General features: G+C 45.2%; 1 protein-coding gene across 3 annotated transcripts in view; it reads right to left on the bottom strand.

Annotated features, from left to right (window-relative positions):
* The window catches only part of ankfy1 (ankyrin repeat and FYVE domain containing 1), a 93,133-nt gene extending 80,049 nt beyond the window's left edge, over positions 1 to 13,084 (bottom strand). Inside the window, exon 1 of one of the 3 annotated variants that reach the window (XR_006315831.1) lies at positions 489 to 776. Coding sequence is in view for 1 of the 3 variants with exons in the window: in XM_043718811.1 (XP_043574746.1) it covers positions 489 to 498 (10 nt within the window). In the remaining 2 variants the exon portion in view is untranslated. Of the gene's footprint in view, positions 1 to 488; positions 777 to 12,361 lie in introns of those variants that run through there. The other 2 variants (XM_043718812.1, XM_043718811.1) reach the window with 2 other exon arrangements.
* Between the last annotated feature and the right edge of the window lie 4,165 nt (positions 13,085 to 17,249).

Raw genomic sequence — 17,249 nt, 5'->3', positions numbered from 1 at the left:
AAAGGAATAGGCCCCTCCACCACCACCCCTCCCCCCCCCACGCCCTCCCCCGTCCCCCATCCCGCGACCTGGTATCCAACCTGTAAGACCATAAGAATGAAAAGGCCGTTCAGCCCTTCGAGCCTGCTCCACCACTCAATACGATTGTAGCCGACCTCATTTTAGCTTCAACCCCACTTTTGTGCCCTGCCCGTTTCTGATTAAAAATCTGTCTGTCTCCTCCTGAAATTTATTCAGTGTCCTCTGTGCACACTGCTGTGTGTGTGGGGGGGGGGGGGGTGTGAATCTGGGGAAAGGGGGTCGGCACTGGCTGCGGGTGGGGTCGCTCTCCGCTCCGGCTCGGGGGGAGCCGCAGAGCCGGCCCGGTAACCACGGCCGCTCGGGTGTGTCCGGGCACGGAGGCTGCATCGCTCGGCCCCTGGCTCCCCGCCGCCCAACACAGAACCCGCGCCCCCGCCTGAAGCCGCCGCGGCGCTGACAGCTCCTACCTTCCGCCATGTTGGCCCCGGCCGCTCTCGCGATAACCAACCCCTACCTCCCCCTGTAAAAATGGTAGCGCCCGGGTCAGGGGCGGGGCCTCACTTAAAGCGGGACTGCCCCTGACTTTAATAGAGTCTCTCGCCCTTAATCCATGCAGCTCATCTCCTGTTCACTTCTAATCTCACAGAACTTGTTCGCACTTTTGTTTGCATTTTAAACACTGCATCCATGAAGTATGAGGATTATAAATTGTACAGTTGAAAATAGTAGTTCACAATAAAATTGAATGTTTTAGAGAAACAAGGTTAACGTTTCCAGTCAAACATAACTCTTTTGAGAATTTTTAGAATGCTACTTTATTCATTGTGTTGCTGATGGATAAAATTAAAGTATTCAACGCCAGAAGTAGAATCATACATCACTGGATATTACAAAATCCATCAAATTCAACTCTTGATGCTTGGAGTTGTAACTAGTAGAAATGATAAGGGAGAGCCAGTCGATGTGGTATATTTGCACTTTAAGAAAGTGTTTAACAAACTCTGGCATAAGAGTTTGTTGTACAAAATTAAAGCGCAAGGGATTGAATATGAATTGAATTGTCACGTGTACCGAGACACAGTGAAAAGCTTTGCCTTGTGAGCACTGCAGGCAGATTACATCATTAAGTAGCATAGATAAGTAAATAATAGGAAAACAGCAGCAAAAACAAACACACAGGTACAGGCGAATGCTAAGAGTTTGTGACTCCATTCAGTATTCTAACAACAGTAGGGTAGAAATTGTTTCAAATCCGGCTGGTACGTGTGTTCAAGCTTCTGTACCTTCTCCCTGTTGGTAGAGGTTATAGAAAAACATTGTCAGGGTGAGATCGATCTTTGCCTTTCCTTGACAGCGGGCCTGGTAGATGGATTCTATAGATGGGAGGTTGGCCTTTGTGATTGTCCGAGACGAGTTCACCACTCTCTGTAACCATCTCCACCTATAAAAGTTGGCTAGGGTATTTGTCATCGTGCCAAATTTTCTCAGCTGCCAGAGGAAGAAGAGACATTGTTGGGCCTTTGTAACCAGTGCATGCACATGAAGAGTCCAAGAAAGGTTGTTGTTGATGACCACTCCTAGGAGCTTGACACTTTCCACTTGTTCCACCTTTGTGCTGTTAATGTATAGGGGGCATGATTAACATCCCGCCGAAAGTCAATAATAAGTTCCTTGGTTTTACTGGATTGAGAGCTAGGTTGGTCTCAGTGCACCATTTTTCCAGGTCTGTAGTCTGTTTCGTCGCCATCTGAAATTCGACCGACTATGGTGGTGTCATCAGTGAACTTGTAAATGGCATTAGTCTGGTATTTGGCGACACAGTCATGGGTATACAGTGAGTGCAGTAGGGGACTGAGTACACATCCCTGGGGGCCCCCAGTGTTGAGTGAGGATGAAATATCATCCCCAGTCTTCACTGATTGTGGCATGTGGGTCAGGAGACTGAGGATCCAGTTGCAGAGAGTGGGGCTTAGTCAAAGATCATTAACTTTAGTAATCTATCTCGAGGGGATAACAGTGTTGAAGGCTGAACTGTAGTCAATGAGTAGGATTCTTATGTAGCTGTTCTTGGTGTGAAGGCAAGTGATATGGTACCTGATGGGGATCTGTAGGTCTGATAGGCAAATTGGAGTGGGTCAAGAGTAGTGGGGAGGCTGGAGTTGATTAATGCCATGACCAGCCTTTCAAAGTACTTCATGACCACTGAAATTAGGGCCACTGGGCGGTAGTCATTGAGACATGCTGCATGAACCTTCTTAGGCACGGGGATGATGTTGGCCCTCTTGAAACAAGCAGGGACAGTGGCCTGCTGCAGGGAGAGGTTGAAGATGTCCGAGAAGACCTCTGCCAGTTGATGTGTGCATGCTGTGAGTGAACGGCCTGGTACTCCGTCTGGCTCCATCGCTTTCCTTGGATTCACACAAAGGAAAACTGATCTGACCTCTGATGCAGTGACTGTTGGAATAGGTGTTACCTCTCTGCCGAACTTCTGCTCAAAGAGAGTATAGAAGGCATTGAGACGATCCAGAAGGGATGTGTCATCATCTGCTATCTTGCACTGTCTCTTTTTAGAACCTGTGATGTCATTCAGTCCTTGCCATAGTTGCCAGGTGCCTGTCTGGGTCTCTTGTTTGGATCGGTATTGGTCCTTGGCTGTCTTAATGGCTCTGTGAAGGTCAGACTTGGATTCCTTATATTTGAGTTGGTCTCCTGATCGGAAGGCCTCACGCCTGGTTTTTAGCAGGTTCTGTATGTCCTGATTCATTCAGGGTTTCCTGTGGGGGAACGCCGGATTGACTTCCTCAGTATGCAGTCCTCCACACACTTACTGATAAAGTCTGTGACGGTGGTGGTGTACTTGTCCAAGGGACCTGTGGACTGTTTGAACCTGGCCCAAACAGCCAATTCCAGACAGCACCGGAGTTGATCCACTGCCTCTTCCAACCAGCACTGGGCCTGTATCCGCGAGGGGTCTCCTGCTTGAGCTTTTGCCTGTAAGCCAGGAGAAGAAACACAGCATTGTGGTCGGAGTTCCCGAAATGAGGGCGGGGGATGGAGTGGTAGACATCCTTCACAGTGGTGCAGCAGTGGTCCAAAATGTTCAGGAACCACGTGGTGGCATTTGGAGGGAAGTGTATTGAGATGGATTGAAAATCAGTTGTCAGAGAGGAAACAGCATAGGAATTAATGGGTCCTTTTCAAATTGGCAAGCAGTAACTAGTGGGGTGTCATAGGGATTGGTGCTGGTACCTCAGCTATTCACAATATATATTAATGATTTGGATGGAGGAACAATATTTAACATGTCAACGTTTGCAGATGATACCGAGTTGGGTGGGAGGATGAGCTGTGATGAGGATGGAGGGATCCTTCAGCATGATCTGGACAGGTTGGGTGAGTGGGCAAGTCGATGGCAAATGCAGTATAATTTGGATAAATGTGAGGTTATTCACTTTGGAAGCAAAAACAAGGTGGCAGATTACTACCTGGGTGGCTGTACATTGGGAGTGGGGAGTGTGCAGTGGGATCTGGGTGTCCTTGTGCACTAGTCACTGAAGGTAAGCATGCAGGTGCAGCAGGCAATAACGAAGGCAAATGGGATGTTGGGCTTCATTGTGAGAGGTTTTGAGTACGGGAGCAGGGATGTGTTGTTGCAGGGATACAGGGCCTTGGTGAGGCCACACCTAGAAATTTGTGCACAGTTTTGGTCTCTTCTTCTGAGGAAGGATGCTCTTGCTCTCGAGAGAGAGTGTAGGGAAGGTTTCCCAGGCTGATCCTGGGGATGGCAGGACTGAGGTATGAGGAGAGATTGACTGGGTTAGGATTGTTTTCACTGGAGTTCAGACGAGTGAGGGGGAGAATCTCGTAGAGACGTATAAAATTCTAACAGGATTAGACAGGTTAGATGCAGGGAGGATGTTCCAAAGAGTGGTGAGCCTGTGGAATTCATTTCCACAGGAAGGAGTTGATGCCAAAACATTGAAGGCGTTCAAGGGGCAACTAGGTATAGCACTTGGGGCGAATGGGATCAAAGGTTACGGGGAGAAAGTAGGATTAGGCTATTGTGTTGGATGATCAGCCATGATTGTGATGAATGGCGGAGTATGCCTGAAGGGCTGAATGGACTAGAGATGAAAGAATAGGAATTCCCAGGCATGTTACCAAGATACTGAGGGGAGAGACCATGGAAAGGTTTGAGACTGTTCAATCTGAGATACAAATTTTAAAAGACTGAAGTGTTGCTTGACTGGGAATCAATAAGGGTGATTGAGCTGCGTGCTAGGATCCAGCAGACCACAGACGTTTAGATAGTTCATCAAGGATGAAGGATAATCTGACAATTTATTTAATTTAGAAGTCGTGATGATAGCACTGGGTCACATTGATGAAAAGGGGTGCATTTTGGAGGAGCTGGGACAGAACAAAAGCTGCAAAATGACTGGAGTATTCCAGAGTAAACATGTTATTTTGTTTACGCTGACCAAGTTATGTGTGAGTTGCACACTGGTACCAGTTCTGGAACATGAAACAAATTATTTTTAATTGAACTTTGACTCAGCAAGTTCTGTCCGGCACTGCCACCAGGTGGGCCTGTCAGTCAATCTCAGAGTGTTTCTCTGTAGTGATGAGGTGTTGATCCTAAGTGCTCGCTGGTTGCTCTGTGTTGTTCATGTCATGCGATTATTCAATTTCACTGTGTTTCACATCAGCACTACTTTTCCTTCAGGACATCACATTGCATGCAATGATTTCCTGCTTCGGAGAGAGACCTTCAGTCAACATCCACCTTCCACCCGCACCCCCACCTCTCTCCCTCCCCCACCTCTGCACCCTCCACCCCGCCCCATTTAAATGTGACAGCAAACAAACCAAGACTGAATCTGATGCCATTTTTTAATCTTCCCTCTATCACAAGGTCAGAAGTTGCGATGTTCGCTGATGTTTGCACAATGTTCAGCACCATTTGTGGCTGCTCAGATACTGAAGTAATCCATGTTTAAATGTAACAAGATCCGGACACTATCCAGGCTTGGGCTGACAAGTGGCAAGTAACGTTCGTGCCACACAAATGCCAGGTTATGTGAGACCATCTTCAATGTGAGACAAGCTAACCACTGCCCCCCTGACATGCATTACTGAATCCCCTATTATCAACATCCTGGGGGTTACCATTGATTAGAAACTTATCTGGACTCATCACATAAACACAATGGCTACAAGAGCAGGTCAGAGGCTGGGAATACTGTGGAGAGTGACTCACCTCCTGACTCCCAAAGTCTGCCCACCATCTGCAAGGCACAAGTCAGGAGGGTGATGGAATACTCCCCACTTGCCTGGATGGGTGCAGCTCCAACAATACTCAAGAAGTTTTACACCATCCAGAACAAAGCAACTGGTTTGATTGGCGCCACATCCACAAATATCCACTCCCTTCACCACTGACACTCAGTAGCAGCAGTGTGTACTATTTAAAAGGTGCACTGCAGAAATTCTCCAAAGATCCTCACACAGCACCTTCTAAACCCACAACCATTTCCATCTAGAAAGACAAAAGCAGCAGATACATGGGAACACCACCACTTGCAAGTTCCCCTTCAAGCCACTCACCATCCTGACTTGGAAAACATTGCCGTTTCCTCACTGTCGCTGGGTCAAGATCCTGGAATTCCCTCCCTGAGGACATTTTGGGTCTACCTACAGCACATGGACTGCAGTGGTTCAAGAAGTCGCCCCACAACCACCTTCTCAAGGGCAACTAGGGATGGATAATAAATGCTGGTCAGCCATCAACTTCCGATTCCCATGAGCAAATAAAAAAAAACTTTTCGAAAGAAAGAACTTGCACTTACATAGTGTCTTTTGCAACCACAGGATGTTCCAGTGCTTTCTAGTGACTGAAATACTATGGAAGTGTAGTCACTGTTGGAATGTAGCCACAAACAGTACATAAAGTAGAAATAATAGACACAGGAGTAGGCCATTTGGCCCATCAAGCCTGCTCTGCCATTCAATAAGATGGATGATCTACCTCCCCACAACATCCCTCAGTATCGATTGCGGTCTTGAATATATCTTGGCCATGACCATCCAAAGCCTTCTCAAGTTTCAGAACTCTGAAGAATTTTCCTCTCATCTCAGTCCTGAGTGAGATATAAGACAAGTTCATGGGTTCTGGAGAAACTGGCTAATGGATAAATATTGGCCCAGCTCTCTTTCACAATGAGATCTTGTATATCAGTCCTGCCGGCTGATGCTTGTCGTTCACAAACTGCACTCTGGGACTTACACTGCACTATCAGCCTGGAGTTTGTGCTCAAGACTCTAGACTGGGACTTGAATTGACAATCTGGTAATTCAGGCATAGATGCAATTTCACTTTAGTTTATACCCCTCCCATAAAACATGGTCTTACTGTCAATTCCATGGCCCTCACAAACTCGGCTGATCGATAGTCCACAGAACAGTGTCCGATTTAAACAAAATTTCAGCTTTTCCACAGTCATTGTGACATCAGAAGGGTTAAAGACAGACACTCAACTTGCAGTGAAAGAGATCCAGGAATCTTCAACAAGCAGACAGGTCTTGAAGAAGTTTAAAAACTGATCTGAAGGAGTTTAGGGAAGCCAATCATGGTGGTCAATGCATCTGAAGCCCCTGCTAGCATTAAAGGAGAATGCTTTGAGGGTCAGGATAAGAGGAGTGAAGATGTTGCAAGAAGACCTAAGGTTTGAAAAGATTGCGGAGACAAGGCAGAAGAGATTGTAGAGCGATTTGAACACAAGTTGTTAAATACATTAGGGAGGACAGGCCAATGGGGGAGTAAGAATGAAGTCTGACCAAAATACAGAGATTTTGCAGTTTCACTATTTTTCTCACATTAAGAGTCCTTCAATCCAAAGTGGGTGGCACTGTGGCTCTGTGGTTAGCACTGCTGTCTCACAGCACCAGGGACCCAGGTTCGATTCCACCCTTGGGCAATTGTGTGGAGTTTGCACAGTTCACCTGTGTCTGTGTGGGTTTCCTCCAGGTGCTCCAGTTTCCTCCCACAGTCCAAAGATGTACAGGTTTAGGTGGATTGGTCATGGTAAATTGCCCATAGCGTGCAGGCTAGGCGGATTCACCATGGGAAATGCAGAGTAACAGGGTTCGGTGGGATCCTCTTTGGAGGGTCAGTGCAGAGCTAATGGGCCGAATGTCCTCTCTCTGCACTGGAGGGATTCTATGATTCTAAGTGCTCCGAGCCATTGTTTAGATTGCTTCAGCAAATTTCATTTGGTTGGTTGAAAGAAATGGATTCTTCACCCTGATGGGAAAATTGAGGAACTTGCAACTGTGGCCTGCCATAAGAGAGTACTTGCAAATATCCCAATGACATGATCAAATTCTGGCACTGCCTATCACAAACAGATCGAAGAAAGCAACCATCCCCAGTTGCTATGACTACCAACTTCATGCCAGCAGCCAACCAGAACTTCAAGAGAGTCGGGGCAGATGTGAGTGTAGTAGTCACCACGAGGGAGAAGGTGCTGGGGAAGCTGAAAGGTCTGAAGGTGGATAAATCACCTGGAGTTCTGAAGGAGAGAGCTGAGGAGATTGTGGCGGCGTTGATAGTGATCTTTGGAGTCATAGACTCATACAGCACGGAAACGGAACACTTCAGTCCAACTGACCATAATCCCAAACTGAACCAGACCCACCTGTTTGCGCTTGTCCTATATCCCTCCAAACCTTTTCTGTTCACATGCTTATCCAAATATCTTTTAAATGTTGTAACTGTACCAGCATCCACCACTTCCTCTGGAAGTTCATTCCATACATAAATCACTCTCTGGAAAAAAGTTGCTCATGCGTTTTTTTAAACTTTCACTTCTCACCGTAAAAATATGCCCTCTAGTTTTAAACTCCCCCATCCTAGGGAATAAGACTCTTGTCATTAAGCTTACCAATGCCCTTCCTGATTTTATAAGCCTCTACAAGCCTCAAACTCCTGGTTAATGTAACAACTCCGTTTAATTAGAAGACTGGAAAATGGCTAATGTAACATTCTTGTTTAAGAAGGAAGAGCAGCATAAGACAGGAAATTATGGGTCGGTCAGCCTGACGTCAGTCGTTGGTAAGATTTTAGAGTCCATTATTAAGGATGAGATTGAGGAGTACTTGGAAGCACATGGTATGATAGATTAGATTCCCTACAGTGTGGAAACAGGCCCCTTGGCCCAACAAGTACACATCGACCCTCCGAAGAGCAACCCACCCAGACCCATTCCCCTACATTTACCCACCTAACACTACGGGCAATCCACCTAACACTACGGGCAATTTAGAATGGAGAATTCACCTGACATGCACATCTTTGGACTGTGGGAGGAAACCGGAGCACCCGGAGGAAACCCATGCAGACACGGGGAGAATGTGCAAACTCCAGACAGAGGTGAGAAGTGAACCCACGTCCCTGGCACTGTGAGGCTGCAGTGCTAACCACTGAGCCACCATGCTACCCATATAATGACAGTGCATGCAGAGCTGAGTCAGTATGGCTTCAGCAAGGGGAGGTCATGCCTGACAAATCTGTTAGAATTCTTTGAGGTAATGAGCAAGTTAAACAAATGAGAGCCAGCGGGCGTTACCTGTTTCAGAAGGCCTTTAACAAGGTACCGCACTGGAGGCTGCTAAATAAGATAAGAGCCGATAGTGTTAGGGACAAGGTATTGGTGTAGATAGGTGATTGGCTGACTGGCTGAGAGTGAGGATAAAGGTGGTTTCTTTCAGGATGGTAGCCAGTGACAAGTGGAGTTCCACAGAGGTCAGTGTTGGGACCACAGCTATTCATGTTATACATTCAACCTTCTTGAAGAGCTTGGTCGCGGCGATGAGGTTGGCATCAGCAGCACAGACTCATGGCCGCTGGCGTGGGGGAGAGTTTAGGCCCAGTACGAGACCCAATGACATTGGCAGTGGCTGCATCAACAAGGTGGGCCCGAAGCGGACTGATGGCAATGGCGGAGTCAAGTTTGGGCTGGTGCAGTACCCAGTGGTGTCTGCATTGGCGACATCCAGCAAGGACCCATACAGGCGAGGGCATCAGTGGAGGGGAGAAGACTCTGAAGAGTGGGTGAAGAGGCGTATACGCAGAGTTTAGAAGGATGAGGGGGAGTACAGAATACTGAGAGGCCTGGATAGAGTGGATGTGGGGGAGATGCTTCCACGAGTAGGAGAGACTAGGACCCGAAGAGACAGCCTCTGAGTGAACGGACAACCCTTTAGAACTAGGGTGAAGAGGAATTCCTTTGGAGAGACGATGATGGATCTGTGGAACCCAATGTTGCAGAGGGCTGTGTAGGCCAAATCATTGAGAGTACTTAAGAGAGAGAGATGGATAGGTTATTGATTAGTAAGGGGATCAAGGATTACAGAGAGAAGACAGGGCTTGAAAAACATATCAAACATGATCGAATGATGGAGCAGACTCAAAGGGCTGAATGTTTTAATTCTGTTCCGATTCTGCATTCTACTTTCTGATCTCTGGGGAGAGGAGAGAATATTATCCCAGAACTCCAAAAGGCTGCCTGAAATTATTCTAATTGCCTGCTCTCTTTGTTTTGCTTTTTGTTATGTAATTGCACATGTCCATACATTGCCTGGTATGCTAAAGAAATGTGTCTAGAATGCAATAAGTCCCTTGAGCCTGATTAGCCATTTATCACAGTTAATCTGTAAATCAAATCTATTTACCTGCCTTTGCTTCATATCCTTTGATACCATTCTCTTTTGCTCTTTATTCCCTTGCCCTGTGATTGTGAGGGGTCACTGGTGACCGTGGATTTCCTGTGTTGGTCTGTGGTTTTGCTTGGCAATGGGCTGTTGGTTTCTGCAGATGGTGGAGCTGCATTCTCTGCTCTGACCAGTAGCAGAGAGCAGCTGAGGTGAATTCCTCTTGAAGCCTCTCCTCCCGAGGGGATGTCTCAACTTGTTCCGGGAGTGAACTGCCAAACACCCAACAGCCTTTGCAAATTTCAAGATTACCTTCTGCTGGAAAGACAGACTTGCATTTGTATAACACTTCCAATGCCTTTGCTTTCCCCCACCCCAAGGTGGAGGTAAGATGGCGCTGAGGATTGGCAACATGATTCCAGTGGTGATGGTGTGGCTCCAAGACTTGGCTTGGCCCAGGTACCTAATGGTGGAAACGGTGCTGGGGTCTCAGGGCACCTGAGTGTTTGCAGACTGAAGGATGGACTTTGTTTTCCTGGGAGTGAGGTCTTATGGCGGAGGAGGGAGAGTGATCGAAATGTTTTCTTTTCTTTTGGCTGTATCTTTTATTTGTGTTTCTGTTTTAAATCCTGTCTTTTGTGCACTAAGATGCCACCAAAGAACGGTGACAACGCACGCTTTTCACCGTATTCCTGTACTCGAGTACACATGACATTAAAATCCAAATCTAAATCTGCTAGAAGAATTTACAAGTTGATTGCTAACCTGTTTGGCCTCATTAATAACACATCAAGGCCTGGAGTGCAACTCGAACTTGGAGCCGCTTGCTCAGAGGTAAGGAATGCTACCCACAGTGCCACAAAGCTCTCTCTTGATAATCATGATCAAAGAAACCCTTGGGATGGATCCAGTTTGATCCTCAATATCCACAGCTTCTCGTGGGGCAAAATGGGTTTGTTTTCTCTTTGGAAATAAAGTGCTTTGTGACTTCACCCTTATGCAGCCTGGCTCTAATCAAGTCATACAGCATGGAAACAGACCTTCGGTCCAAACAGTCCGTGCTGAGCATAATCCCAAAGTAAACTAGGCCTACCTGTCTGCGCTTGGCCCATATCCCTCCAAACAATTCCTATTCATGTACTTATCTAAATGCCTTATAAACATTGTAACTGTATCCACATCCACTTCCTCTGAAAGTTCATTCCACACATGCCCTACTCTCTGTGTAAAAACATTGCCCCTTGTGTCTTTTTAAAATCTTTCTCCTCTCACCTTAAAAACAAGTTTCCTGATGAAGGGCTTTTGCCCAAAACACGATTTTCCTGCTCCTCGGATGCTGCCTGACCTGCTGTGCTTTTCCAGCACCACTCTCATCTTGACTCTACTCTCTAGCATCTGCACTACCCACTTTCGCTTTAAAAATATGCCCACTAATCTTGAAATCCCCTACCATACACGGTATTCCAGAAGAGACCTCATCAATGTCCCGTATTACCTCATGTACTCCCAAGATCCCTTTGTTTCTCTACACCCATCTAGACTATTACCTTCAAAAATGTGTGCTTTCCCATATTTATGTGTTGAACTGCATTTGCCAATTATTTGCCCATTCTACAAATTTATTGGACATCAAGAGTCGAGAATGTGGTGCTGGAAAAAAGCACAGCCAGTCAGGCAGCATCCGAGGAGCAGGGGAATCAACGTTTTGGGTATAAGCCTTTCATTATGCCTGAAACATCAATTCTCCTGCTCCTTGGATGCTGCCTGACTTGCTGTGCTTTTCCAGCACCACACTCTCAACTATAAGTTTATTGTGCCCACTTGCCATTTGTTGCCATCTCCCTCAATATTGACTATGTTCCTAATTGGTACAATTCACAAAGTTAGAACAACATTTTTGATCCCAAAATGTTAAAGATAAAACATTAACTGCAGTGATCCATATTAAACATGTCCCCACCTTTACTCTCACTAGCTGCTTTTTGTTTTGAAGGCAATTGCAAACGATTCAACTTCTTGTCCTTCAAATCCACACTGGCTAACCCAATTCATCTCTCGATTGTGGGGCACCCGACAATGGTCTTTAGAAATTCCAGATAAATTGCATCTACTTCATTACTATTATCTGCTGTTACCTCTTTAAGATTTCAATGATTGGTTAAACAAGATTTTTTCTTTTGACATCTCTCCTGATTTATTCAGTAATCCCTCAGTAATGATTCCATTGTTTTTCTTACCACTAATGTTAAACTCTAATTCCCTGGACATGTTCTGTCACCTTTCTAAATACAGATGATGAATAGGAAAGCGGTTACAATGTGGGAGCAGGAGATGAAGCTATTGCAGGCGACCTCTTGGCTGTGATTAGATAGCTAAGAATCAGAAATGAGCATGGGTCAGATTGTTTTGGAACAAGGATTCATAGAACATTACAGCGCAGTACAGGCCCTTCGGCTCTCCATGTTGCGCCGATCTGTGAAACCATATCATGTTCACAGAAGCAGAAGCCTTTTTGAAGTGTGGAATTCCACAATTAAGAAAAAGTCAGAAGTGGAAATTTCTCATTTTTGTACAAATGGGGAGATGTAGCCCTATTGGAGAGGTGTTGGAGGAGAATGGTTAGACCAACCTTATCAAAGGCTGCAGACATTTTGAGAAGGATCAGGAGGGATGCTTTGCCCTTGTCGCAGTCACGTAACATATCATACATGACTTTGATAACCATCGAACCTCAAGGGAAGAGAAATGTGTTAGGAATACACGTGGAATCTTCCAGCTGTTCACTGGGAACGTACCAGTATGCCACCCAATTTAAACAAATCGAGAAGAAATGTTTCCTCTCGGAAGGTTGCCAGCTAATGGAATTCTTTTCACTGCAGCAGTGGAGGCAGACTTACTAAATATTCTTTAAAGCAGAGGTAGAGTGACCGTCGCTTTGCTGGTCAAGAATCTAAGGGTACGGTGGGCAACCAGGATCAAGTTCACAAACAGATCAGCCTCAGCTTGTTGAGTGGCGAAGCAGACTCGTGGAACTAAATGTCCTAGTCATGTTCTTAACTCTATGGACTTATGAACATGCTAGATGTGCCAGGAATTATACCCTTATTACTCACTCTCAGAACCTAGTAAAGCTGGCATTTATTAATGTAGGGATTGTAACAAGGTCAGGCAGCTGGACCTCATAGAATAAGCATTCCTTAAGTGGGGCTGTTAATCTGGTCCAAACAGGGTGTCCTGGCTGACAGATATAAAAGATTAGTATGTTCGAGCCTGGGTGTCTCTGAAGAAGGAGCATGCGGTGTCCACTAACACCCTGGAGTTGTTCAGGGAGAGGTGGGCACCGCAGCGAGTGGAGCGCATTATTTCCCCTCCAACTCTATTTTGATTTAATCCCTGCCCTCCTCTTCACTGTTTTGATCACACAGCATTGCCCTTTGATGTGAAGGGCGGTGCTGGTAACTGGCTACTTGGGTGTTTCCTTTCTTCCTGGTGGTGGAAACTGAATAAAGATTCGTGCACCTTGTGTCTCTCACACCTGCACAAACACACCATGGATGCTGGGGGAAAACAACAGGAGTGTCGAATGTCCTGTTATATTTTTTAAAAAGTACATTAGAGCCCAGGTGTCTCTGGAGAAGGAGCACACGGTGTCCACCACCACCTTTAAGCAATTCAGGGAGAGGTTGGCACCACAGGGAGTGGAGTGCATTATTTTCCCCTCCAACTCTATTTTGATTTAATCCCTGCCCTCCCCTTCACTGTTTGATCACACAGCATTGCCCTTTGATGTGAAGGGCACTCCTTGGCACTGGCTCGTGTGTTTCTGTTCTTCCTGGTGGCGGAAACTAAATAAAGATTTGTACACCTTGTGTCTTTCACGCGTGTGCAGGTGTGAGACACAAACATGGGTGCTGGGGGGGGAAAAAATAAGCACTACCACAGTTAGGCAGGAGTGTTGGGGTATTTAAAAAAACAGGAATGTCAAAAAAAAGGATGAGTGTAAGAGACTGACATAATAATGTTTGAGCCCATTATGAAGCAGTACTATAATCAAGCACAGTTCACATGTAAATGAAGACGAATTGGTGATGGGATGTCAGCATCCATTGCATTGTTGAAATGATAGCGGCAGCTTTCTTCAACAGCCATAGTGAACAGAGCATTACGTAGGACTGCAACACTGGAAAAGAAATGAAGGCATGCGATTGAGTCATAATGTGAGAAACATTAAGGAAATTGAACAACATGATGCCCATATCCTTCAATTCATTATCCATCTTTTTGCCATTAATTATTCACTTAAGTATCTTTTACAGAACAATAGCATGCTAGTGCATACAAATTGTATGTAGAACAGCTCAGGTCTTTTCCAGAAGGATGCTTTCTTCCTTAAAGTTAATATAGCCATACTGATAGACAGTTAAACAGCTCCTCTACCCTTATGCCGTTGTTGGGAGATAGAGGAATTACAGGGTAAAATTCCACCATTTCCTTACCTCCCCTTTATCTCAGTGATTATTGTCATATACCAATGTTCGTTCTAAAGCAGGTAGGGTAGGTTATGTGTACAGAGTACTGTGCCTACCACATATCAGAAACTGATGAGCCCCATTTGCTAGTATTTAGCAAATATTTTTATAAAACTATCCAGACACTTTTTAAGTGCTGTAATGGTATCCATTTCCACCACTTTCTCTGGCAACTCCTCCCATACACACATTGTAAGTAATCCAATCTACTTACGCCAGTGTGGAAACAGGCCCTTTGGCCCAACAAGCCCACACCGACCCACCGAAGCGTAACCCACCCATTCCCCTACATTTACCCCTTTACCTAACACTACAGGCAATTTAGCATGGACAATTCACCTAATCTGCACACTTTTGGGTCTGCAGGAGGAAACCGGAGCACCCGGAGGAAACCCACGCAGACACGGGGAGAATGTGCAAACTCCACACAGTCAGTTGCCTGAGTCAGGAATTGAACCCGGGTCTCTGGCGCTGTGAGGCAGCAGTACTAACCACTGTACCACCGTGCTACCCCAAATAGGGTGATTAGCCATGGTTTTTTTGCCTCAGGAGTCCAAAACAAGAGGGCGCAAACTTAAGGAGAGAGGGAAAGAAGCGGAGGGACCTGAGAGGCAACATTTCCAGAGTGATTCATATATGGAATGAACTGCAAGTGGAAGATGCAGGTACACAGTTACAAGATTTAAAAGACATTTGGACAGGTACGAATAGGAAAGATTAAGAGGGACATAGGCCAAATGCAGGCAAATGGAACTAGTGTAGTTTGGGAAACTTTTGACCCATAATCTTGTCTACTATAAGCAATACATTCTACAAAATTGGAAAATCCAAAGTGTGGTCAATTACAATTCTGATGCTCACTATGGACATTTTAACCGTGCCAACAGTTAAGCATTTAAAAGGTAACCAATTCCTTATTTCACAAGACATGGAGTTGAATTAAGCCAAAAAAAAAAGCATTGCTGTGCAAACTCTCCAGAGACAACAATGCTCAGTTAGTTTAGTGAACCAGCTGAATGAGAAATGCAATGTTTCAACAGGAAAATCATTTCACTGCAGCATGGGCAATCTTACATGAAGTGACCAGGGATAAAAGCTTTTTCCAAAAAAAAAATCAAATATGGTTTCCAGTTCCTCTTAGTAGCAAGATCATGCAGGACTCTGGCTCTACAAGCTCTAAAGGATTACAGATAGTTTATTTGCAAATATAAATTGGAAGAATGAAGGCTTAGATTACAGAGAAGTAATTTTCTATATTAAAAAAAAAACTGAGGTGCAATTGTGAGGTCACTTGATAGCTACGGAAGACAATAATTTTGATGGAAGCTGGATCTGGATACTTCAGGGACATGCCAGCTCCAGGACGGACGGACAGACTTAAAGTAGCAGCTTGACATTCAACAGAGGAGACAGCAGTAAGATCGGACAAGGACCGCCAAAATACCTGGTTATAGCCCAACAGGTTTAATTGGAAGCACGAGCTTTCAGAGCGCTGCTCCTTCAACCAATACCCATAAGCAAGCTGAAAATTGCTCTCCCTCGTAGTTGGCAAAACAACAAAAAAAGTGTTTGAGAAAGAATGAACAATTCTAAACCAAAACCAAGACCTAGGTCCAAGTGACCAATTACCAGATTGAGGACCAGCACCACCACCGTGATATTGCAACCAAGAGCCGAAAAGAATAAAGTCACCTTATGCCACTCCATTTGCAGTTGGGCTTTGGTACAAAGATGTCACGCCTTTTTGTCTATCTTCCACCTGTGACATTTCTAAGACTGCCTCATCTGTCTCTGCCCAGTTTATGAATGTGTGCATGAGCATGTCGGGTGGGTGTTTAGGTTTGCAATTGTAATTACTATTGTTTCTTTCTCAAAAGGACAGGCTCTTTATTATGAAAGATTAAGAAAACAAATCCTTCTTAAATCTTGTCAGATTGTGGTGACAGTCAAGCATTAACCATCCTGATCAAATTGATCATGTTTCACATGTGAAGACCCAAGGTAGTAGAGCTTGATTTCCAGTGCACAGTTCCTACCATGGTCACAACAATGCATACTGCTAGGAAGCCTCATGTTAAAAGGTACTGAATTGTTAGCAGCCAATGTACCAGTGATCACCTGCTCCAGAAATTTAAAACTACCCTACCTATACAAGTGCCAAATCTTGCAATTCTCTTTCTCCTCCTATGCCAGAGGCTCAACTGGAAAAGTTTTTTGATGATCGATAAAAGCATTGAGATAATGATGGCAGCATCACTTTACCGACCCGTGATCAGGAAAAGAATAAATGTTTTTTCTTTTGAAGAAAATTAAAGAAGGTTAGGATCTGAATAGTGCTACAGAATACTGTGAAATCGACATTACTTTCAAAAGGGAATTAGCCAATTATCTGAAAAGATTTACAGGGCTTAGAGAATAGCGAAGTGCTTGCTTAGGAGCGCTTTTGGGACAGAGGACAGAATGGATACAGCACAGGAATGAACTTTTTTTGGAAAAAAAGAATTGGTGACAGTTCTGCAGCAGGAAGATGATAGGGAAAGCCGATCACAATAGGACTGAACTCCACTTCGATCTTCCATGGAAAAATGGCCCAGCAAGGCTGTGTTCAACACCCAGACAAGCATATGATAGACAATAGGTGCAGGAGTAGGCCATTCAGCCCTTCGAGCCTGCACCGCCATTCAATATAATCATGGCTGATCATTCCTAATCAGTATCCTGTTCCTGCCTTATCTCCATAACCCTTGATTCCACTATCTTTGAGAGCTCTATCCAACTCCTCCTTAAGTGAATCCAGAGAGTGGGCCTCCACTGCCCTCTGGGGCAGAGCATTCCACACAGCCACCATGGGTGAAGAGGTTTCTCCTGAGCTCTGTCCTAAATGGTCTACCCCGTATTTTTAAGCTGTGCCCGCTGGTTCGGCACTCACCCATCAGTGGAAATATGTTTCCTACTGCCAGAGTGTCCAATCCTTTCATAATCGTATAC

Source organism: Chiloscyllium plagiosum, chromosome 28 (genome assembly GCF_004010195.1).
Source record: "Chiloscyllium plagiosum isolate BGI_BamShark_2017 chromosome 28, ASM401019v2, whole genome shotgun sequence".
In the NCBI taxonomy this organism is placed as follows: domain Eukaryota; kingdom Metazoa; phylum Chordata; class Chondrichthyes; order Orectolobiformes; family Hemiscylliidae; genus Chiloscyllium; species Chiloscyllium plagiosum.
This window is presented reverse-complemented; position numbering and strand designations above follow the sequence as displayed.